General features: G+C 37.4%; 1 protein-coding gene across 2 annotated transcripts; it reads left to right on the top strand.

The window, feature by feature from the left end:
* The first annotated feature begins 1,056 nt into the window (after nucleotides 1-1,056).
* LOC131776152 (alpha-1,6-mannosylglycoprotein 6-beta-N-acetylglucosaminyltransferase A-like) lies at nucleotides 1,057-21,998 on the top strand. Of its 2 annotated transcripts, none has more exons than XM_059092304.2 (19): nucleotides 1,057-1,209; nucleotides 4,959-5,006; nucleotides 5,727-5,797; nucleotides 6,404-6,502; nucleotides 6,634-6,699; nucleotides 8,930-9,097; nucleotides 9,252-9,415; nucleotides 11,214-11,342; nucleotides 11,711-11,847; nucleotides 13,027-13,148; nucleotides 14,177-14,245; nucleotides 14,655-14,747; nucleotides 16,798-16,881; nucleotides 17,359-17,421; nucleotides 18,043-18,159; nucleotides 19,019-19,093; nucleotides 19,649-19,748; nucleotides 19,960-20,017; nucleotides 20,866-21,997. In XM_059092304.2, exons 1-19 carry the CDS (start codon nucleotides 1,065-1,067, stop codon nucleotides 21,062-21,064), a joined length of 2,007 nt encoding a protein of 668 aa, XP_058948287.2. In that variant the 5' UTR covers nucleotides 1,057-1,064; the 3' UTR covers nucleotides 21,065-21,997. The 2 variants fall into 2 exon arrangements, with proteins under 2 accessions (XP_058948287.2, XP_058948296.2); XM_059092313.2 differs by lacking the exon at nucleotides 1,057-1,209 and adding an exon at nucleotides 1,388-1,732 and having other exon boundaries at nucleotides 20,866-21,998.
* Nucleotides 21,999-26,112: the final 4,114 nt, after the last annotated feature.

The raw sequence follows: 26,112 nt of genomic DNA, 5'->3' as shown, positions 1-26,112 counted from the left end.
TGTTATGATCAATTTGTATCTTTGATATCTCTCATCGTGGATTCGCTCTAATACAGCCGTTTAGTTTCCATAACAATTAATTTTTTTCACAAACTATGTTCCACTTTCTTTGTTAACACCACGAATATGCGTTTTCCTTTGCGCAAGTTGATTTCTCTGCAGGGTCCTTCCAAAATTTGCTCTATCTTTTTCCGTCATTCATGGTTCACTCTCTTTATTCATTTTATGCCTAATCCTCTTTTGGAAAATAGTGCATCTTAGTTTTAATTTAACGCAGTCAAAATCTTCTTTAAAAATTCCTCTTCACACTCTCGCTATAAGTGGTTGCTCTTGTTCACAATTTTTACCTTCATCTCCAGCGCTGAATTTGTAATGAACAGACTTCTTTGATCCAATGGAAAAGGAAGAACTTCCAGCGTCTCTGTTTATCACGACGGATATTTGTAATGTAACTATCCTTCTGTGGTTGTTTCTTTGAAAATGAAGTCTTAATATTTCTTGCAATTTTTATTTTGTCGACCTACAGAAAATATTATCAATTTCATCTTGTCAGTGAACAAAGAAAGTGTGAAAATCATGTTTGTATGAGTGGAGCATCCTCATTAAAGATCATACATTGAATTTTAAAGAATATGACATAGTCAAAAGGGCAAGTAAATGGAAGTGATGTAGCCTTTCAACAAGATCCGGAATAGTTTCTCAGTCTGATTTATTTTTTACACTTTTGCGTGACCTTGCCAGTGATCCGATCCGTAGTCCATTATTTCTTAGTCCTATCCAATAAAATTTTATCGACGCGGCTTTGAATAGTACCTAGCGGGAGGCGCAAAGTCAAAACCGAGAAGTTAAAATAGAGGATAGGTAAGATGTGAGTAAGCTCCATTAAAATTTAAGGATTAATTTATACTGAGTGTTTTACATTTTCTGTATCTCCCGCGGTACGCGATAATCTTATTTTCCCTCGTTTGTGTCGTTCTTAACCCCACAGGTGGCAAACCCGAACCGACCCTCCGCACGGGCTGAAAACAAGTAGCGTACAAACGAGGCACTATTTATTCAGGAGGATGTTATGGCCATCTCGCAGACGATCTGGCAAGTTGTTGCTTGTTTCCGCAACGATAGTGTGCATTCTCATAACGTTCCTAAATTATAATGTCCTCAAGGAACTGCCCATGAACTCAGACCCGCAAGGAGGATCAATTGTTGCAGGTTGGTAAGGCATTGCGATGTTGTATCTGGCCTTAATCACCTAAGCACGTTGACCATCCATTCATTCTGAGTCCGTAAACACGTGCGGTTTCATTTTTTCACCAGGAAAGGTATGTTTGCTTTCATTTACCGCGTAAATTAAGGGAAGTGAGGTCGTTTGATAGGCGCTCAAGGGTTGAAACGCTCAAGGCTTGCAACGCTCAGGGTAATTTGTTTGTTCGTACACATACCTTCGTAACGGCTACTGATCGCGTCTACGAGATAATTTAAAACCTAGCCTATTGACCGCCAGAGAACGTGCATGTTGACCACTAATGGCAACATCGAACCGATCTTCCGCACGGATTTAAAACAATTGACGTACGAATGAGGTATTATTCATCCTCGGGGATGTTGTGGCCGACTCGAAGGCGATATGGCAGGTTGTTGTTCGTTTTCGCGACAATAGTGTGCATCTCATTTCGTTCCTGAATTACAGTGGCCTCAATGAACTCAGACCAGCAAAGAGGATCGATTGTTGCAGGTTGGTAAGCGTGACGAGGTTGCGTTCCTTGTCCTTACTCTCTCATGCATGTTGACTATCCATGCGTTACGAGTGCGTGAACACGAGCGATTTCGTTGCTTTGCGAGGAAAAGTCTGTTTGCTTCCATTTACCGCGTAAATTAAGGTCTGAAACTAGACGAAAACAACACCGCCGGCTTGCAACGCTCCATTTAATTTGTTTGTTCATGTACGTACTTCATGAACGACTAAAGATCGCGTTAAATTGTGCTCGTATCATCCTTTGAGATAAGACCTATTCACCGCCAGAGAACGGGCACTACCTCTTTATCAAACTATCGTACTCGATAATTTTACCTTTATTTTACTAAATTTATTTGTCAGATCAGCTGAAGCGAAAACAACCTTTCCACCGGCCCGCGCGTTGTAGTCGTAAGACCTGTTGAACTTAATTTTTTACAAATTAATAAATCTGTTTTTTGTTTGAAAGAAGCAGAGATATAAGTATAAACCTCACACAGATTGAACGAAAGACAGCTGGCCTCTGTGCTTTCCTGTTATTATCTTAATACTCCGGTACTAATTTATGCACGTTTGCAAAACTGAAACGAATAGTAACGAACAATGTCATAAACGCGGAGTGATTATTTGATGCGCTCGTTAACTTATAGTAAACTTATTGAGCTCTATACCATGGTTGCGTCTGTTTAAGTCTTTGAGAGTAGGATATTGTAGCAGGGCCCTCGAAATCTCATATAAGGGATGCCTGTTTTCAAGTTCAACGTGGTTGACAGCTACGAAGCAAGTCTTAGTCTCATATACATGTAAATAGTTTAACACAATGTTGACTTAGCAACTGGGAAGCTCTTCTGGAAAAATGTACCCCAAGGCCACGTTATCTTGGAGTGGGACAAACAAATTAAAAAGGAAATTTATTGATATTTCACCACTAAAGTATTATGACCGATTGACAGTAAAAGTTTAAAGATGAGATTTAAATATAACTCGACGCACATCTGCGTGTACTCGGGCTTTTCGTTTTCGATGAAACTTGATTGGGTAAAATTTCCGCACAGCCCCATCTTACATTATGCATTCAGTTCTTGAACAGAGGAAACAATGACAAAAACAATACATTTCCGTTGGGAAAACAGATTTGTTTTACAATAGTATGGGGCTGTGCGGAAACTTTACCCTTGATTGTAATGTTTAAATATGGATTATGTCCGTTGCCTAATGATGATGACAAAACTACAACAACTGTGTCACTTGATATGGAGCTGTGAAAGTGTATTACAGCCGCGCGACAAGATCGAATAGTCGTCTGGGAATTTGCATATTTTTTCCAGTGCGTGAAATAAATGCTTTTTCTCTCAATCATTTTACGCGGATTTTCTTTTAACGTCGCATAGTTTGAGTTGAGAATTTTTCAAAAATTCAGTTTAGCTTTTAAATTACTCTGTTTCCACATGTCTTTACTTGAGAAGAATAAAAATGAATGAAAAGACGTTTCTATGTCATTTTCGGTTATTTACATCCAGGGATAGTCCAAGCACCTTAGGTAACCTAGTCCCTTTTATGAACAATAAAATGTATTGTATTGTATGATTACACACCCCAGCAAAATTATAATCTTGCACTTTATAATTTGAAACTTTTGTATTTCAACTTTTGTTTATTACCAGCAGAATGAATCAAACCAATTGGTACAATTTGATCTGACTTCCATAACAATAGGAAAAGTAATTTTAACTAATTCTTAAATTTTAAACTGGACTCCAGCATTACATTAGAAGAACAAAACAAGATCTTATGTGTATATACCTGAAACAGGTGTTTTCGTCAATAGATATATTACATCTGCAAACATCTTAAAAAAATGTATTAAAAAGTAAAATGTCATATAATAGCAAAGACCTCAAGAAATAGTAATTACTGTGCTAAAGTGTTGTCATCAATAGATTTTAAATCTGCACACAACTAATTCGCAAACACAACATATCAAAATCTTATTTCTTAATGTATCTGAAACAAATAAAGTGTCAGTGTCAGATGTGAAAAGTATATACTGTATTGCTTGAATGGTTTGCTGGTGGAGAGTTTGTTACAAAGGTAGTAACAAACTCAGCGATGTGCAGAGTGCTGAGCAACTGCTCGAATGCCCTACTCCAAGCATTAATTTTAAAGCCCAGATGGGGATTTGTGACTGAATGAGGGGAAAAAAAAGATCTGGAATGGGTGTTTCCTTTGGAGTAATGATTGATGAATACCTAGGTGCTACATTGATAGGGGGTATTGCAAAGAAAGAGGCATGATGATGGCTTTGAATGAAAAAAAAAAGGAGGGAGGGTTGTAGTGGGTTGCTTAGAATATGTTTTAACAGATATTATCTTTATCACATCATCATCTGTTCTTGTTGTCATAGCTGCACTATTAGGTCATCACAGTCAATAGTACAGTCTGTTCTAAGCCGAGTTACTCTCCTTTTGCACTGTCTACCTCCCTCCCTCCCTGTTTTATTCTCTGGTGTCCACTTTGTGCTGCATAGCAATTATAGCGTAGGTTCATTATAATTTATGCTATCTTAACCTTTTAACTCCTAACAGTGACTGGCTTCCAATTTCTTCTTACATTAGCACCCTTGAATCAAATGAATAGGTCATTGCTATAAAGGAAATGATGACCAATTTAAGAATTTCCTGATTGTTAAACAAATTCTCCCTGTCAGTACCATGAAGAGTGCACTGTGGAGAATGCGAGTGCCAATGTCTTAGGGTGTAAAGGGTTAACCCTTTAACTCCCAGAACAATTTTCATTGTCAGTGCCAAAGGAAATGTTTATAGAGGAGTGAAGAGAATACACATGCTGATCTTAGGGTATAAAAGGTTGAACAGATGTTAATCTTGGTTCTCCTTGCCCCCTTTATGCCCTCTTTTGCAGAGCTCAGTTCAGTCCAGTCCAGTTCAGTTCAGTACATAAAGCTTACATTTGTCAATACAGTAATCTGATAATACCCAAGTTGTGATCAGTCACCCACAACCTTACAGCCTGCAGAACAGGCATGATTTTGAGTTCATACCTATGGTTTTGATAATTTTTATTACAATAATTATGATACTAATGATAATAATGATTATAGTTTAAAAGTAATAACATTTTTTTTTGTTCAATCTTGTACAAAATGTTTTCATCATTATACTTATTTTGCTTTAATTATTTATTGTTGCATATGATTCAAACAATGAAGATGTCATTCAGAGAGTAGAAACACTTGAACACCATGTTGAGAATTCAGGTGCTTTAAATTTTAGACCTATAATGATAAGAATAATTTGCATAATAATTTTTTGCTCAGTGGACCTTTTGCTTGTTATTCCATAGTGTTATCAAGCAGTGACTAGCAAGCATTTAGTTAAATCAGTCAGTTAATGAGTCAGTCTGTCCGCAACTGCCCAGTCAGTGATTTGGTCAGTCAGTGATTTGGTCAGTCAGTGATTTGGTCAGTCAGTGATTTGGTCAGTCAGTTTAGTCACTCAGTCTGATAAGTTAATCAGTTAAATGGTAAGTAAGTCAGTCAATCAGTCAACTAGGCATTTAAGTCAGTTAGACATCTGAGTCAGTCAGTCTAAGTTAATCACTTAGCCAATAAGTTAACCAGTCAGTCAGTTACCGCATTATAGCATCATAATAGTGTCAGTCACTGTCTGTCATGCAGTGATTAAGTTATATGTTCAGTCAGTCTGTTTGTCGTTCTAAAAGTTATTCAGTCTAAACCAGAATACTAGACAGTCAGTTACTCTGGCAGTCAGTGACATTCAGTCAGTCTGATACATGCATGTTGATAATGATTTTGTCAGTCCTGAGATAAATCAGTTTGATTTGGTGATACACTATTATAATATATAAGTTACAACACTGTTTTAGATATACAGGTACTGCAGTTGTTATAGAAGCTATTCATGACATGTTCCTCTGATTTGTTGTTGTTCCCATTCTTTCATTTTTTTTAACTCAGAAAAGCCCAGCGAAGAAGAATGCCAGGTTCCACATGACTGGTTGTTCCCATTTTGTGAATCAAAGATTCAAGTAAGATATTTAACAGAACTTACATTTAGTACATACTTCCTAATGTTGGTCATGTACATGTAGGACTGACTAATGGTATATAAAATGTTTCTTTTCGGGTTTTTACCTGTTACACAACCAGGACTTTAAGAGTGGTTGTCTCCCAGATATAGTTGGAAACTTAATAACAACCCACTGACAGATAGAAAGCTACACGTTGGTCACATGGTACATTTATGGGGGTTTTAATCTATTCCTTAGATGAATTTGACAACAGTTAACTTATAATGAAGTAAATTTTGTCTTTGCTCCAATTCTGCATCTGCTAAAATTGCATTCAAGGATCATTTCTTTTCTTGATTTTTTGTGAAATTTATTGTAAGTTAAATGACAAGCTTGTTTTGTCCAATTGTTTTTTTTAATTTTTTTAATTTCGCACAATCCCAAATAGAACACAAATGTATCTTTTTTTAAGGGTCTTTGTTGCAGTTCCTAAGAATTTTTTATCTGCTATTTGCATGTTGTGTATTAAAAATCTTTACATTAATTATAATTATGTACTAACACTTTACTGACATTATATAAAATGTGACTATCACTAACTCACTGCCTCAATCAACTTCTCAGTACATACAGCAACTTTGGGGAACAAATGCAGAATGCTATGTTAATAGACACAAACTGAAGCCAGAGAACCTTTGCTCTGCCATTATTTACCTTAGTGAGGTATGTTCTTAGTTTAAATTTCTGTTTAACCTCGAATGTGCAGTTTTCTAAATGCACACCTTTTCCATATTCACCTTCTGTTCTACTGTCTACTGCACTAATACACATTGGTATTGCAATTTCCGTCACAGGTTGAAAGATTTTGTCCATTGCTGCCATGGCGGCGGAGAAACAGTACAAGTACCAAAGAACCCAAGGTTAGAGTACAGAGAAGAATAATTCCATATCTACAAGCAACCATGTATTATTTTGTTTATCGTATAAACACAATAGCTTTTCGCTGACACGAAAAATCGACTTTATTAACGAATGAAAATAAAGGGGTCGACTGTCCTAAATAAAAATTGCAAAGAGCGTTGGCGCTAAGATTCAACATGAAAAATTTCGTTGAATCACCACGAAAACAACAATGGAAGTAATTTTCCTTATAAAAAATTCTTAGTTATTGACTTTGCCCTTACCAACAGAAGAAATCTTCCAAGTACACAGCCAACAGCGGCCTGTGCCTTAAATCTTCCAGAGGTCGATTTTTGTTCTTAGCCGCAAGGAATGCCATTACAAAAGCCACTGAATACGTTTTTCTTTTCGAATTTTGATTATTCTTTCTCGGCTAGGAAGTTTTGAACGTTACGTTCGGTAATTATAAGCGATACGGATTATTTAGTATTGTAGCAGCCATACTCTGAGAAAATTCCGACAAACGACCCTGGTTTCATCAACCTGAACGAGTGGCGCGAAAGGTGAATGACGTGTCATCAGCTGATTGGCGATATCAAACACACGTGGACAAATAGCGTATTTTGTCAGCTGTGTTGTTACGGCTTTTCTCAGGCCTGAAAGTCTTGTAGAACACAGTAGTTTACACGATAAAATTAATTTATAATATAACCTACAGTGTTCTACAAGGATTTCCAGCCCTGAGAAAAGCCGTAAGAACGCACGTGAAAAAATACGATATTTTTTCACGTGTGTTTGATATCAGCTGCTGAAACTTGAATCGCTTTTCGCGCCACTCGTTCAGGTTGAATGAACGGCAAAGCCTTCACCATTCTCATTACAAGGTAGATTGTCGAAACTTTCTCAGATTATGGCGGCTAAAACACTAGAAAACCCTTATCGCTCACAGACAGTGACGTTCAAACCTTCTTAGAAGGGGAAGAAAACCAACCCACGAAAAGAAAAACCGAAAGTTACGTACTCAGTGGCTTTGGTTATGGCATTTCTCGCGGCTGAGAATGAAAATCGACAACTGGAGGATTTTCCCCTCGCCGATTTTAGCCGTGTACCTGAAAGACTTCTTCTGTCAGTGAGGACAAACTCTATGAATGATAATTTTGTGAATTGGAAATTACGTCCATTGTTGTTTTTATAATCATGATTCAACGCGTTTTTCCATCCTAAGAGTTAGCGCCAACGCACTTTACGATTGTTATTCGGGGATTGTCGATTCATTTATTTTCATTCATTAATAAAGTTGGCTTTCCTCGTCAGTAAAGGGCTATTGTGTTTACATGATAAACAAAATCGTGTTTATATGATAAAGTCGTATTCAACTCGACATCTCACTCGTTCGCTGCGCTTACTCGTGAGCTATCAAATTCAACAATCGAAGAGAAATTCCATATCTACTCGCGCCCATGTATCATTCTCTATTCACAAACTAAGATGTTCTTCAGTTGTCACAATTAGGTTTGATATGTGCTTCAAGCACATATGCGTAGTCAATTTTTTCAAATACGCACAAGTACATATGATCTAGAAATGTTTCACAAGTGGCCATAGGTTACCCTCCGGCACCTCATCAGGTTATTTTCTGTTGTGGAACTCTCTTGTAATCCTGGTTTGAGCGAGGTACTGTTAGAGAATGCAACCAAATAACCTTAGCCCAAACACAGTTCTTTCTGATTCAGAATGTCTGAACTACAAACAAGTCCTCGATTCAAGCGGAGTATCCGCAGAGAAACAAAAATACCTTTCAGTCCGCCATCTTTATTGCTCGCTCGCCTACAATGCATTAAGACTGTGCTTGCTAAGGCAGCACAGTTACAGTCACTACAGAGAACGCCTGGTCATATGAACCATAATTTCATCGAGTAAGGAGCAGAAATTAGCCAAATTTGCTTATTGCTACGGAAACCAGGAGTCTCCTTGAATAATGGGCCATTTGCCTCAGGTATAGACTTACATATGCCTTACTATAACAATGATTACTGCAAAACATATCCAATAAAATGAAGGGAAAAGAAAGTCACGAATAGGGAGTAAGGGAAACAAATTTGAGCCTAGCTTGAAGATGGGTACCACAGACCTTCCATTTCGGTCTTTTCATGTAAACATCAACTGTGGTCAAGAGTATTGCCGTCGATGAACTTGATTATACACTTAAATGGAGGTGTTGCCGAGGGTCAAATTACTGTCATCTGTTAGCTTGCAGAAATGAGATTTGAGTTAGATCAGACATTCATAGACACCCTGAATAAATTGAATTTGCGGTGGATGCGTGAACGTATCACAAGAATGTGGCCTCAATGGGTGGCAGCAGCCAAACAATTCACAGCAGAGGGATCGCTACGCAGGAAACATCACGTCAAAAAGGTAGTCATTTCTTGAGAGTCGAGTATCGAGATTCGAGTTTTGGGACACTCGAAGAACCTTGGTCTGCATTTTCAAGGAAACGATTTCATTCTCCAACGCGAAACAATAGCAAGAGACAAGTTGACTAAGACACTGTTTTTAACTCTTTCCATAGATTTTTATTTTCTTTGGCACGTATGCTTATCAACCCTTGTGGCTGGATATGGCTTTCACCGGTGCACCTCTGGGAGAGATGGTTCAGTGGAGCGATCTGGTAGCGGCGTTGTACATATTGGGACATGAGGTGACACTCTCCGTGAACTCCACTACGTACCAGAGGTAAGTTTGAGTTGAGCAATTTCAGTGCAATTTTAAAGCAGTTAGGAACTGAGTGTCGAGTTTCCTTTTGCTTCGTTTCGCTTCAAACGCAAATCTAAAACTGATCGTGACTTTGTCACTTTCATTTTCCCGCGCTTCAGGCTGTTTGCTTCTATTGCTTACTTCAAGTCTTGTGTCCTTTTTCTACACTCTGATTGGTTCAGAGTTGTGATTACATGTACGTTCTTTGGAATTGGTTTTGTGACATATGATCGAAAAGCGTTGTCAAATATACTTCAAAATTTGATGGGTCGTGCCTTTTTATTCCGCGATTGGTAAAGAATAATTACGCAATCTTCTTAACCCATCAAATCTTTAAGACTAAGACAGTAATGATTAAATTGCCACTTTCTCACGTGCGTTAACCCCTTAGAGCAATTTTTCATTGAAAGTAATCCGGCATCGCTTTAGTTTTAATTTACACTGCTTCATGATTGGTCCAGAAGACTCTCCCGCCATCTTCTCAACCAATCATATGCATAAATTCAAACAATCGCGACTTTGTCATTCACATTTTCCCGTACCTCAAGGAGTTTGCTTTTTTCCACTTTGATTCCTAGTTGGCTACTGATGATTTTGATCTTTTTTCTGAGATAACTTTGGTTTTGCCTTTTCGACACTCGATTCAAAATTTCTCTGTCGTGTTTTATATACTTTTTCCTTTTGTTAAACTTGCCTTCTCATTGGTTACTTTTGATATGTACGTCAGGGCCAGTTGTTCAAAGGCCGATTAGTGCTAGCCCAGGGTTAAATTTTAATTTTAGAACATTCAGTGATCAAATTGCAAGCAAAAAGATTTGAAGTGAATTTTCTTTTAAAGCTTTCAGACCTGAAATCAAATTTCATGCTAACCCTGGGTTATCTTAACCCAGATTTGAACAACCTGGGCCTGGTTATTATCCACAACGATTGTGTTGATGTTGGAGCATTTGAAGATGTGTCCATGCCGAATTATATTAACAGTAGCCTCTATTTAGCGCGAAAATATGCGCAGATATTTGTCCGCGGACAATATTCGAGAGCGAAGCTTGAGGAAAACTTTGAGCTTTAAGGAAAAGTTATGTCCAAGGATAAATATAATAAATATAAATAATATAATAATAATAATAATAATAAATAATAAATAAATATAAATATACATGCATGTTTTCGCGCTAAATAGAGGCTGTTTTTATTTGTCATTCTTTAAATATTTGCAGCGCGCGAGAAAAAAAATTATACGAACAGCTTACTGTTTGCTTCTTTTTGAGTGTTTCCTGGTACGACTTCGATGGTTTCCTTCCTGTGTAGCAATCATAAAACGCTCTCTTATCTTGAATTATATTTTAACCCTTTAACTCTCAGAAGTGATTAACATGGAACTTGTCCTTCTAATATCCATACATTATCCTGCAAACAGGTATTGAGAAAACCCCAACTAATCAGGTAAAAGTTGTTATTATGATCTAACACTAAATTCTCATAACTGATTTACAAGGAAATGTGTAGCAGCTAGAAGGGAGAATTAACATTCAGATCTTGGGAGTTAGGGTTAAAATGTAGTTTTATCGCAGTGGGCGTAAGGTTTGCCTTTAGTTAGGGTCAGGGTTGTTAATCGTGAATATTCTTGGATATCCCGTCGTTATAGCTGGGGAATATTCGGTAACGGGATGCGTTTAGACCAATCGAGCGCCATAAAAAATATTGTATGGATCATGAAAATTTATATAAGTGATATCCTGTGCTTGTTTACATGACACTTTGTACGTTTCTTTTTAAGTTATATGTCACCTCCAAAGTCACCTGGTTGTTCTGATGTATTTGAGCCTGAGTTTGACCTGATTTACACAGACTACAATGGGTTTACCTACATGCTGATGCACATTACTCCAAATTTGTCGCCTTATATGTGAGTATATGGGCTAGAGGTCAGATGTATGTTTGAACTAACTTGTTCCTTCGTTCCTTTGCTCTTTCTTTCTTTCTTTCTTTCTTTCTTTCTTTCCTTCTTTCGTTTATTCGTTTAGTCAGCGGTCGCTGGAATGGTTTTATGTTACTGTTTTTTTTCGGATGGTGCCGTTTCCGTTCATCCGGTTGGTCGTAGGGTGATTACGATGATTTTACATCTCGTCATTTTCATTACTCTGCACTTGTTTGTCGCCCTCGATCTTTGGATTTATCCGATAGTTTACACTTTTTTTGTTTTTGTTCTTCGTAAACCGTTCAACTAGTCCTTGTCTTACGTTTAACGTGGGTATTTTGTAATTCCACTCCTAGATGCCGAATAAGAATTCTTGATTCCTTTGGAACGGATGCACAGTTTAACTATGGAGCATATGAAGGTGTGATACCTGGCGACAAGACAATGTGGGCGCGAGCTGATCTCAATCTTCGGCAGATCATGACGATGTTTCGTAAGCGACTTTCCATACTGTTTATTCAAGTTGCTTTTACAAAACTGATTATTAATGGTAATAGGACTGAGTGGAGTCAAACTAGGTCTGTAATCATACGAGTGATTAACAAAAACGGACAACCGCGTAGCGGGAGTCCTATTTGTTGATCACGAGTATAATTACAGACACGAAGATGACACGAAGTCGTGTTACCAATAAATCCTAACCATTACAATTTTCGACAAAACAAATGCATCTAAAGCAAACATCTCGAGTGGAGATAATGTCAAAGTTAAAAATTCCTCCATTTTTGGAAATTTGGTTTTTTATGAGCTAAGTGGATGTATGATTGACTGCTTCAACTGTCCGATTACAGCCAACTGTCTGCTTACACTGTCTGATTACAACTCTTCAAAATAATTGATGAAAAATAAAGGAGTTAGTTCCACCACATTTGAGGAAATTGCAACGATTTATACTCTGATGTTTTAGACGGTTTAGGAAAATGATACACGATGACTTGTAAATAGACGACGACACGATTACCTGTAAATAGAGGATGACACGAAGTCGTGTTACCAATAAATCCTAACCATTACAATTTTAGACAAAACAAATAGATCTAAAACAAATATCTCGAATGGAGATAATGTCTAAAGTTAAAAATTCCTCCAGTTTTGGAAATTTGGTTTCTATGAGCTAAGTGGATTTATGATTGGCTGCTTCAACTGTCCGATTACAGCCAACTGTCTGCTTACACTGTCTGATTACAACTCTTCAAAATAATTAATGAAAAATAAAGGAGTTAGTGCCACCACATTTGAGGAAATTGCAACGATTTATACTCTGATGTTTTAGACGGTTTAGGAAAATGATACACGATGACATGTAAATAGACAATTTTTTAGGAGTACGGTCACTTTTATCCACCTCTTATCTTATTTGTTTGTATTTTTTTTACCCCTTCTTGCAACGCTTTCGGATGCCGTCAAATAGGAGCAACAAACAAAAGAACATACTACAAGCAGTTGTAACACTTGCGCGTAAACTAGAGCCGAAAAGGATCATAATAAATACGAAGGCGTAAGAGGTTTATAGCCAATTAGTAGGGAACTAAATTTGATTTTTCCCTTTCTGAGGGAACTGAGTCATAATCCCGCTCCCAGAAATGTAATTACTATTTGCTCTGGTCATCAGCTCATAGTCCAGATAACTTGTTTTTGGGCTTTGTGGTGGGTGAACCTATTCCAGAAGACGTTAAACCATTGAAGAAAAAACCGATTGGACTCGTTTATGGCAAAGACGTTCAATTCTGGCAGGTAAGGATTTTTAAGCTGGTCCAATGGCTCTCTAGTATTAGTAACTTTTTTCCTTCGATCATCCAGGAAGACATATGAATAGTGTCTCGGAAAAAAGAGTTGGTTGTGTGTGTGCTTTGTTTTGGCGACGTGCCTGCAGCGATCGCCAAGTTCGCACAAAAATGAATGTACTGTGTCTGATATTTTGACAACTTACTAAATATTCATTTGCAAGTTTTGAAAATTGTTATATCCAAAGGGAAAATAACAGGCCAAGAGAGATCAAGGATTGTATAGGATTTGCACGATGAACACGGACTGCAAATTTTTAACGACGCACAATCTGTGTCCTTGTTGTTCGCCTAAGAAAAGCTTCGAAAGAGTCCCTCTGTAATTGTCTTTTATTGCAAGTTCATTAACCTTGCACGGGATAAGGAGGAGGGGGGGGGGGGGGGGAGAGATGAGTGACATCAGCAACCATAGAATGATACGAAAAGCAGCCTTTTTTCCCAAGACCACTTCACGTGCAAAAGCCTCCGATCATAGCCATCCTAAATCCCCTCTCAAAACTTGTTACACAGAAACCTTGATCTTAAAGGAGATCTTATTAACGCTTTTAGAGAAGCACAAAATATTTGAAGAGAGAGACGTCGCTGCTACTTTATTTATTTATTGGCGATATTTATGCAGGCTGGCCAAGGTCAGCTTTAAGCTAGTTTGAATGGGAGCCGGCGCCTACTAGTAAAGGAAGCGAAGGATTTACTATAGAAGGTCTTAATTATTAAACGAAATGTTGTGTGACACCTCACACGTAAGGTGTGGGAGGAGATAACTGACGCACATGCCTTCATGGTTACCCATATGCCAATTCACCTGAGAATACAAACGCTATGTGACGATGAAAAAAAAATAAAAGAAAAGGAAAAAATAAAGCTGAAACGATCGAAGCATCCTTTACTGTTGTGTGATAACTAATTTACAGGGTGATGTCCTTGAAGCCTCCCTGTTCAAATTTCCTTTTATTTTTTGTATCGTTTCTTCCTTTGCAGGGAAAAAGAGAATACCTTGACACGTTACATAAATATTTAGAGATACATGGAACGTTCTTTGCTATGTCGGTATGTTTGCAGAGAGAGAAAAATGTTAATCGAGAAAAATGTTTGAAGAAAATAAATTAAGGTTATATAGTGCTATTAGCGACAGTGCCTCAATAAGCTCTCAGTATTTCTGCGTGAACAGTTTTGCCTCCATCTTTGATATCATAATGGAGATAAAGGTCAGAGGAAGAGAAATTTGTACCCAAGGTTGAGGGAATAGGCAACCTTACCTTTGATCGAACATAACTGCTCAGTTTACCATCTCGAGTGTGGATTAATCACCGTTGGTCTCTAATCTCTTTCCAGGAGTAGAAGCAGTCCGCATTATGATACAGACTGCAACTTTAACTTTACCAAAAATGCATGTATAATGATTTTTTCCTGTAGATTGTTACTAGTGATTAAAATTGCTGGTGTCTTTTCTTTTCAGGAAGCAGAGATCAAAGAAAATGTCCCTGAGTACGTGATAGCGCATGGTATTCTTAGTAAACCCGACTTGGAAAAACTTTTACAGGAAACTAAGGTGAGTATGTGGAGTGCATACAGAGCAACCTTGAATAACGTATAATTCAATTTAAGTACTAATTTTCTGTTCACATATTTACCCCTATAAGATATCCTTTATGTAGCAGGCACCTCTGTCCAGTAGGCATGAACACGAAAATTGAAAAAAAGAGGCTTAAGACGTTGGATCAAAAGTCAGCGATATACTTTTATTTTAATACAGACTGAAATAGGGACGCTGTTTTGGCGCAATGTACAGTAATTACTTGCAGACAACCCACGTAAACCATATATACCCAATATAATTATGCATATTCTCCTTGCTACTTTCTATGCATTTCGGTTCTAACAAGGAGGGTGTTCTTTTAACAATCAAGAACTTCTCCAATTGGCCATCATTTCCTCTTATCTCACAATCTTAAGTGCTTGATTCAATGATTATATTTCAAGGAGGAATGAGATACTGGTCACTCCTACGAGTAAAAGAGTTAAGGAGACATTAGAAGACATAGGCATGCTATGCATGCAAGAGTTATTTTTTGGGGGGTGGGTGGATTACTTGAAATATTGTAAGTGATGTCTACATTCTTACAAAAGGAAAGAAGAGCATTAACGCGGAAGAGAACGAAAATGTCGAATTAACTCACACACAGGTATTTTGTGGTAGATTGTGTGTGTGTTGTGCGAACAACTGTAACCAAAAATAAACTGTCTTGGTCCTACGGATACCTGTTACTACAAAATGCAGATTGCAGACTGCAGACCGGATACAAAGTGTAGAGTAGGTACAAAATGTAGACTGCAGACTGCAGAGTGGGTACAGAATGCAGACTGAGAATCTAAAGAGTTTTTTTCGTCTGGTATGTGATAACATGTCATCTTACAACTTACCGAGCGTCACGCAATCGCTTTGCGCGATCAGCTGTCACGATTATTTGCACTATTGTAGAATATTGCTGGCCCATTGCTTGATGAAAATCGATCGTAATATAATTTTAAACCTTTATATAGTCGTCTCACTTTGCGCGCGAGTTGGTTGGCGTGATGTCTGTACAGATTTTACCAACGTAATGAAAGTGGATGTAAATGTAGATGTCAGCGAGATGTCACTCTTGAATACTTAACACGCGCAATATTCGAGAAACAATCGACAGCTTTGCACGTGGTCCTTATTATCATCTTTTTAAGCGGTGTGTGTTTATTTTATTAACAAAAATGCGGACCGAGACCAAAACTGTTCCTTCGACTTGATATATTTTCGACGTTAGTAGATCGCATCATATTTACGTACCTCCGTAAATCATTCATTCCAGATATTAAAATCAAATAAACAATTCGTCCCTGGCCAAACACAAACGACACCACAAGATCACTTTCTCCAGGCATCGAAAACATAGACAAAATCGTCCATAGTTAATTTTAATTAGACATTCATCAAGATATAGCACCGAGCAAACCAATCCGGAAAAATATAATCGGCACACTCAACAAATCATGAATATTGCAACACAGCCTGCCGTTAAAGAACAGCTCAAATCAAAATGTTTGGTGCAATTCATCAACACCTCAAGCAATATTTGATTGAAAATTTTTCCACACACTCTCGTCGTGAAGGACTATTCGCCATCTTGACAGCATGAGTAACACATGTACTATAGGTAATCTGATATCTTTCATCTGTCCAGTAGAATCGCATTTCTCATAAAGCGCGGTAAAATTTCACGTTAAAAACACAGAAAAGCCAATATTTTTCATTCTAATCCCTCATTACTTCGTTGAAATTTGAACACCTCTCAAACCAAAGAACAAAAACGACGCTCTGATTGGTGCGAGATACATACCCTAATGCGGCGATCTGATTGGTGCGAGATACATACCCTAAAACGATCTGATTGGTGCGAGCAACATACCACTCTCTCTACGCTAACATAGATGTTATTTTTTTTAATTAAAAAAAAAAAAAAACTCCATAAAGGTGCAACATTTCTTCAATTATTGACGGTGACGTAACGTTATTGAAGCCTTGTCTTGCCTGATCAAAGCGCTGATGTCATATTTTATCATTTCAGGTTTTCATAGGTCTCGGATTTCCGTATGAAGGCCCTGCACCCTTGGAGGCAATAGCACAAGGATGTATTTTTTTAAATGCCAAGGTAATTGCAAGGAAAAAGGTTATATAGAGAGTGCTGTTATTTTTGCATCTTTATCCTTATTATAAAACTGAGACCTTTGGAAGTTCTAAGGTTCTATTCCTCATGGGGACTCAGAATATTTTTTTTTGTCCCACTCTCGTTACAAGACGAAAAAAGATTTATCTATTATCGTTATGATTACTTTTGTCGTCATCATCATCATTATCATCATCATTATCATTGACGTTGTTATCATCATTTTTTAAATTTTTTATTGTTATTATTATTATTATTGGTTAGACAATTTTTTTCCCTTTGTTAATTTCCGAATATACCGAGATAAAACAAAGATATAATTTTTTTGCATTATGTGATGTCAAAAAGATCTTTCTCTTTAACAATTTAGCATGTAGTAAGGACTTGGATTTTGGTAGAGTTACATATGAATAATGAAAATTGAAAAGTATACTATTGTTATTACTAATTGTTATTTTGTAGTTTGACCCTCCGCATAATCGCCTTAACACAAGATTCTTCAAGGTTAAACCAACACTCAGAAACGTAAGAGACTGAGATGATATTTTTGTTAGATGAAGTCAGGTTTGCAAAGGCTTCTGCGGAAGTCTAATGAAAGAGATCGACTATTTTTGTGTTGGCGGGTGTGACTCGGATTTGATTTTCTGTTTTATTACATCTATTTTTAAGTCACACGTAATCTTGAATTCTGTATGGCTCTCGCTGATGCGATTTATTCACAAATCGCACCATTTTATGCTCTAAATTGCATCGTTTTTCCAGCCAAGAGACAGCTTTACTAAAACACAATCAATCAAATTTCAAGGCCTGATTAAAGAAATCAATCAAATTGCAGGAAAACGAGATGTGACTTCTGCAATATTTTGCAAACCAGCTTAATATATTGGACCAATAAGACTCACTTTTGCGATTTCAAAATATAAGTAACAAAGTGGTTGATATCTTATCAAACTTGCGTTGAGCACTAGTTTGATTTTGAAATCACGCGTTTAATTTCAGACCAACTTGCACTTTACTCAGTTCAATTACCATTGCTAATCTGGGAAACATCGTTGAGGGAAATGTGTAATCTTTTAAGCTTTTATTTATTGTTAAGCAACATCACGAGGATTTGCGGTAATGTTAGTCATTTGTGTTTTTTTTTAGCTTACATCACAACATCCTTACGCTGAAGTCTTCATCGGAAAGCCGCATGTGTTCACTGTTGATATTTCTAATCTTTCACTTGTGGAAGAGGCTGTGAAGGAGATGTTAAGAACCGAGGTATTTACGCCTTTGCGAATAAAGTGTCAGTTCTTCATATAGTAAAAACAATCATTTAGAAGAGTGATGAGATTGAAGGGGAGATTTTGATAGAGACAGTCTCGATGTGACATCTACATCTTAGAGAGGTTCAAGGTAGCCTGCAGAATAGGCGTAATTTTTTCGCGTTTTTCAGTCGATCGGAAATGGCCAGGTGGTGCGAAGTGCGAGCACGCGCAAGGGTAGGAGCGCAAAAAAATAAAAATAAAATAAGGATGAAGGAGTTACTGGCTGTCTTAGAGTGACCGATGGAGAGATTGTCTTGGAAATAGTGAGTGAGTGATTGAATGAGTGACTGACTGACTACATTTATTTGTTCGGTTGATTGAGTAACTGATTGACTGGTTTACTAACTCGCTGACATGATGGCTGTCTAACAGACAGATTTATCTGCTTAGTGGCTGAATGACCAACCGATTGACGACTGACTGGCTAGCTCTCTAAACGACTGACTAACCAACTAAATCGCTGCACAGAGACTTAGGAACTACAGCTGGCTATCGACTTGCTCACGAACTGAAGGAATGACTGATCGAGATTGACTGACCTGCTGACTGTCTGAATACGAGCTGAGGGCTAACAAATTGATCTACTTGTTGACTGGTTTTGTGTTGGTGGGTGGTTTGTGAACGAGTGCCAGACTAAACCTGGCCAACTGTTTGTCTCGGTGACTAATAGACTGACCGGCTGAGTGAGTGACTGAGTCACCGACTAATTGGCTGGCTGACTGAGTTATGGTGTGATTGACGGACTGAATGATTGGCTGATGAGTGGAAAATCAGACCACCTGTTTGATCGATTGAATTACTCGTTCTTGTAGGTCAAGCCTTACCTTCCTCGTGAATGGACGCCTAAAGGCATGTTGGAACGCGTGAATGCTTTCACAGAATATTATGTGAGTACCAAGGTGTGCATGTACGTTACTTAGCAAGTTGAGTTTATCAGGCTCAGCTGTTTCCAGCATGTACAACTTATTCTGTAAAGGAAGTAACTGATGCACTTTCGGAAAGTAACTACACCATAGTTCGAAATAAAGTTAGAAATGAAGTTGTCTTTATTATTCACTCGCTCTTAGAAAGAAACGTTCCAATGAGGGATTTTGAGATCATACTTTTTATAATTTATTATAATGTAATCAATGTTGATGAAGAGATTGACTGCCACTGTAAGTAGTGAAGCATGAAAAACTAGACTGAGCAAGGGAAGGTCGGTTGAAAAAAGCGTGAAAATTGATAATTATTGACGGAAAAAAAAGCAGAGGACTTGAACGGTTTCGAAGATCTATCTTGAACAAGTAGTGCTCAGTTTTTGGGTTTTTGGAAAATCCTGCACGGTTTTGCTCATATATTTTCATAAAGAGTTGTTGAGGATGGGATTGAAATTTATTGTGCTGGACGGATAAGGAAGGGTACAAATAAATTTACAGATGTGTCTTTTTTTGTTTCTTCAGAACTTTTGTGAGCATATCGAGCGGTGGCCTCCATTATCAGAAATGATGCTATTGATGGGTGCAGCTGGGAAATCCTGCGTTGATGTCTGCAAAGAACGTGGTGGGTCTTTTATTTCTTTTCTTTTCATTTTTTTTTCCTCCTGCTATTCTTCCTGCCACAAGATTGTCAAAGAGTTTCGCTACGGGTGAAAATTTTACCCAACGTATGGACTGTTTAACTAATTAACCACTTCTGAAAATTGTATAGGCTCATTATCATGTACCTTTTTTTTGTTTTTTCTGTTTTTTTGTTTTGTTTTGTTTTTTTTCAGAACTACTGTGTGAACCGACCTTCTTTGTGGACATTAACACAACAGAAGATCTTAAAAAGTAAGTCCTCTCCGCCCTTTTTTAGGGAGCATGATTTTAGGGTGTTAATAATCCAGATTTAGCGAAGTCTATTAGTCAGTAGCCGGCCAACTTTGAAATGGCCGCCTTTCTGCCATCTTGAGCTGGCTAATTGTACTTCATTTTATTGTAAGTGATGATGAAACAGCAAAAAATTGTTGTAATACCATCAAAGGAATTTATGTTCCAGCCACTTCCAGGGTTTGGAGGTCTCTTTTTTTCTCAATTTTTCCAAGTGTGGAGAGATATCCTATATTACTTTTATCTTTGACTAATTCAAACCTTTTTACAAAGCCTGCGGTAGAGGAAGGGGGCTCAGCTGTCGTCTATATTATCGATATTCTCATTACAATTTCACCGCTAAATCAAACAGAAGGATCATGAGAATATAGAAAAGGATCACTAGCTGAAGAATCTCTCCAGTCTTAGGCATATTCTCCATGTTAGTATCATAATAATTGCATAGAAAATAGTGTGGCAAATGATGTTAGGATTTGAAGGGTTAACACGCTTTTACGATGCGTTTGCACTTAGTAGAGTAAAAATAATGGACAACTCGAGTAAAAATATCATCTGCCATTCTACAGTTAATAGGACAGTTGGTTATTTTTACTATAATCAGGAGGGAGCGTTATGCAATACCTGTCGCAAACCGCTTCTCTATTTGCACATAAAAAAAACCTTATCAAGATACATATAACTTATAAGAAGTTTTAGTACTTATTATCGCTAAGTATCTCAACTCATTGTTTGTATTTTTACTCGTAAAATTTCTTTGCGATATTGCACACGAAAACTTCTAATGTGATATACATATTGCCCTTCACAAGGTTTGGAACGAAGTGTAGCGCTGTGGAGACTAAAGAGTCACTGTTAGCTCCAAGTTACGATGTGTCAACCCACATGTGCACGCTACAGAAACAGCCTGTCCTCTTTACATGCGTGGCTAAAGAACCTTCTGCCAGACGCCTTTGTCCATGCAGAGACTTTCAAACACAGCAGGTGGCGTTTTGTAAACAGTGCCATTAGTAACTGTCTCAAAACAGCCTGCTGTACCCTCTTACTTACCAAAAAAGAACTGACATCCTTGAGTTTATCGCCTTCCCCCCAAACTAAACCGCGGATGTACAATATCCCAGATATGTGGAACCACGCTATTAAGGTGATACTCCCAAGGTAACTCTTAGCAGAAAAAGCTTTGAGTTCTAATCTTGGAGGGTTGACTGCTACATCGGTGTATCTTACACGGGCTTTTTAGGACGCTTTAAGAAAGAGTATTTTAAATTTAAAAGGAAATAATAATTTAATGAAGTCACTGAATCTATATTACACATGAATTATGACGATTTCATGTTATTGAAGATAAGCGAAGGAAATTATATTATTGGCAAAGCACACAGTTTATTTATTAGCGTCGTGTTGTCGGGGTCATGCTGCAAATATTTGTCCCAAAAAATGTCCTTATTTACTCCGATTTATGCGTTGTTTGGATGACAAAACGCTCGTTGCCTTCTTTTCGTGAATTCCAGAGTCCTTTCTTAGTTATATGTCAATTTTGTAGCCTCTCTAATTTATGACATCTATCCGTGTTTTCATTCGCTTCTCGTCTATTGTTTCATTCAATATTTGTTTTACCACTATATTTGTTAGCTACTGCTCATTCTTTAATTCGCTTCTTATGTGCTGTAGTATTTTTTAGAAACAAATTTATTGTATTTATTTGTCAAATTTAAATATTTTAAACAGTCGTTAACTAGATGATTGTAGTTATTACCAAAAATTTTATAAGGGCACAGTCCCAATAGAATATTTGGGACGTAGATTCATCGATTGACACTAGCTATATAAATTTCTATAATAGTTAAATTTAATTTTTTTCTTAAATTTTTAGTAATCATTAAAATAATTTTGTATGTCATGCCTCTTTGTTTTGCCCGTTTTAATGCTTCTCTAACTAGTTCCATTCCTGTTAGTTGCCAACGTAATTTTACTGTTTCAATATGCAACATCGACCACGTTTTCCAAGGGTCAATTACTTGTCTCCTAAAGTTCAATAACGGAATTTTGTTGTCACAGTATCAGGCTCATATCTATGCTTAATATACATTTTCTAGAACAATGTCTAACACGTCGGAAAGAGCGTAATTAGCGGTCTGTGTTGCTTAAGTTTCAAAGTCACAGCTCTTATGTGGGTCGAGGAAATCCTCTCTGAATAGAATTTGGTTGATAAGCAAAATAAAAAAAAAACTTTCAACAAGGGTTAGGAAGGTAGCTTCAAAAGCTCATTTTCGAATTTCTCTCGTTTTATTTTTCATGCCTTTACATCTCGGTCAATAAGGACAATTCCGAGACAATTAAAGGTTCGTTAGAGATATCGCAATAAGCTGGGCACAACGGAAAGTTTTTAACGTTGCAGGTCCTTTGTGGACTGAGAAAAACTCTAAGAATGGAAAAATTTCCAGTGAGCTAAAAAAGCGTCATTTGCGCTTTGAAATATGCAAGTTTCAAAGTCCCTGTTCCTTTGTGGGCTTAGAAAATCTCCTCTGATTGTTAAAGTAATTGTTTTTAATGAGCTAAATGGTCGGGTTTGGGTTAGGGATAGGCGGTAGTCCCCAAATGCTCTTTATCGCTCGGCAGCAACATAGGAGTGTCTCATTCTGTAGCATGCCAGTGTTGTCTGCCGTGTTCATTGATGGAGCCAGGCTGCTGTCACGTGGTTCTATCGTTGATACATTGCAGGGCATCCCGGCTCTGATAAAAGAAAAGATGAAATTAAGGCCACATACTCAATGGAGCGTTTTCGTTTGAAAACGCATCTTTTTGTCTATCGATTACATCAAAACGACCAGAAACGAATATTTTCGAAAAAAGTTTCAAAAAGGAAGGAAACGGTTCCGTTTCTTGCATAGAAAAGTGTTAGAAGAATTACTCTAACACTCGGTTGAATTTCCTTTATTTCCTGGCTGAGCTCCAATTCTTACTCTCGGGGACTAGCCAGTCTTGATCTTATTCACTACAGTTCAACTTATTCCTTTCGACATAAGTCCACACTGTTCTACTTTGCTATATTCTCTGATTGAAAGATCCCAGCTTATAAAGGTGACACCAAAGATGACACTTCTAAGCTGTCAATCTTCTTTAACCGCGATCGCTCCGTTTCAGCCAGTGAATCACGTTAGAGTACGTACGACAGTTCCTGCATACTAAGTATGCACTTTCGAATTGTTTACGCAATCACAAAATCATCTTCTACCCAAAATTTCTTCATTTTACGGTTAAGATCGGCCAGAACGAAGACAAGATTGATAAGATAAAAATTATAATTAACCTATTGGCAGAATTGAAATTACGCTTGAAAAGATAGTTTTCGAGAAAATAGCCATACAGGATTGTTATATAACAACAGAGTAAACAGAAAATTCGGAGAAGAAGGGGCGTACCCAAGGTACCGCCCCTAAGAAAACTACGTGCTATTCGCATAAGTTATATAATTACAAATTCAGTGCGGAGACGAAAAAGCATAAGCTATTTACAATCAGAGTCACCTTTTTAAGAAGAGGTGTTGAGGGTGTTAACTTAAAATTTAAGAAATATTCTAGAATCGTGAATTTGACTTAGAATTTGACCAAAAAAAAAAAAGAAGCAGGAGTTTCCAGGAATTCCTGTGCGAGGTTAACTTTTACCAGAGAGATTTACAACTGGAAAATTGACATAATTAAAAACATAGCTTATCACAAAATAGCACAACAAGATCTAATCACCTTAGAAACGGAGCAACTGTTTCCGTACCAAATTCACAACCGCAGTAAGAAAAAGGTGAAAGAAATTGTACTTAGATGAGATCGCCAAAAGGAATAAGAAATAATCAACCTGTCTTATTATAATTTGTATCGAATGGCTTAAAGTAATATAATATTTCCATTCTTTTTCCCAACACCAATATAAGGAAACTCTTACAATATTTCTGATTAAATATAGTTCTATTTTTATCGTTTAACAAGTTAAAAAGAAGGGTTTGGTGAATCAGAATGGATCTCTATACATTTGCTATATTAACAAAAAGGCACAACTTCCTTTTAACAGCGCGACACTGGGTACTAATACGTCCGCCGAATTAATACTTACAATTTACTTCTGAATAGCAGAGGGGCATCTGGTTGCGCATGCGCCAAGAAAATCTGCTCGGCGCGTTCGGCGCCATTTTGATATTTTCAGCGCGCTTTTGCAGGTTCTCAACTGAGCGATCGACACCTTTCTGTGATACTTTATGGAGAGGGATGAAAGAGTATGACAAGTTTACCACCATTTCTAACTCTGTGGATACTCCTGGAGTTTGCTGGCTCTTCGGATGAGGATATTTTACTGATCAAAGTGCGAACAAAACGCGAAAAAAGACCGAAAACTTGAAGTTTGAGATTTGATTTGCTGACCATCAAGATGTGCACATGAGAGTAAAAAACTTGAAGGTTAGTCTTAAGATGTCGATTTCTTACTTCCATGAATCACGAAGTGGTGTGTGGAGGCGATCGTGAGATATTCGTTACGATAATAGAAGGTAGTTTACAATTTGATCTTATTTTCAACTTTGAAATAAAATCACGTTAAGTTCGAGGTGGCCCCCAAGCTTCAAATCACTTCAAATAACATCTTCTCTTCTTTCTCTTTGTAGTCCCATAGGACACGAGGCTTAAAAGAATGTTCCAGCTGCAGGATTGAGTTGCTCTTTCTACAACCTTCGGCGAATTCCTTTTTGGGAGGTTGAGATGGATTTTCCAAGTCATAGCCCACAACTGTGTTTGGCCTTTTTGCTCTCCAAGTCTGTTGTACTTGGTATGTAGGCATGTCTTAACAACGTTTATAGTTTATCCTCGATCATCTCCGGTTTTATCTAATTTTGTTGCTGTGTTTTGGTGAGAATTTTTCTGATTGCCCTTTTGGGCTTGAGGTGCTAACTAGAGGATAAACTTCGGTAGAACTTGTTTTATCACATGGCCCCCACATCCCTCACCACTGTCAGTCCATTGTTTATTTATTTAGCTTTCGGTCTAACCAGTTCATTTACCTCAAAAAAATGCGTGGGCTTTGTATCATGAGTTTAAACTGGTGCTGTTTTCTTCATTTTCATGTGTTATTCGAAACGGATGGCGTCAGCTTCATTCTATCTTGTTTGTTTGAGTAGAATACTCCCGACCTGCCATACAAAATGAATTTGAGTCTAAGTGTACTATAAAACTCGCAGATTAAAATTATCTAACTTTCTCTGGTTGAGCGATACAACAAATGGATAATTACTCAAGGGGCTGGAACTCCTTGTTTCTTTAGAATGTGAACTACAGTATTTCTGTCATATTTAAAAACGAATTTCGGGTTAAAATGTCTTCAAACCAGTTTGACTTGCATTTCACTTTGCCAGATAAGTCTTGATCCTTCGATTTTTATTTCTTAATTGAGAATGATGATTTGGATTAACTATTATGTTCTCTGCTGTTTAGGGAGATGTGAAGTGACCCTACTACATATGATCGGTGCTATTGACAGAAAGAATAGGTGTGACATTTGCTGTGGCAAGCTGGCATTCAAGAGAATGTCATTAGTACCAAAAGCTTACTACTGGTATAAATTATCAAGCTTTTGTTCTCTCCACACAACGTGCCTCAACTAGCTTATGCTATATGCAACTTGTGTCTATACCTTTTTTGCAACTATAAAATTACCAATAAAGTTTTTTGAAAGTTTTGTCCAAATTTCATAGGAAAAGAATATGAGGAGTGATCAGGTGGAATATTGTCCTGTTCCTTAAGAGTGTTTGAGCTTCCAGTCAGAGCTATAAGCTTAAGTGACTGATTTATGATTTTTCTGCCTTAAAATTAGCACAGCCAAATCTCTGGCTTGAAAACTATCAATTTCCGCAAATAGGCATCCAAGCCAACGCCCATTACTGCAGAATATGCAATGTCAAAGTCCCCTTTTTACACGAGTCTCATTTCTCTAAAATCTGATAGATGTAAATCCATTTTCATAAAGAGATCAACAAACCTCTCCACATTAGTTTAATCTGACCTCATTTAGTTTTATTC

Source organism: Pocillopora verrucosa, chromosome 13, assembly GCF_036669915.1.
Source record: "Pocillopora verrucosa isolate sample1 chromosome 13, ASM3666991v2, whole genome shotgun sequence".
In the NCBI taxonomy this organism is placed as follows: Eukaryota; Metazoa; Cnidaria; class Anthozoa; order Scleractinia; family Pocilloporidae; genus Pocillopora; species Pocillopora verrucosa.
This window is presented reverse-complemented; position numbering and strand designations above follow the sequence as displayed.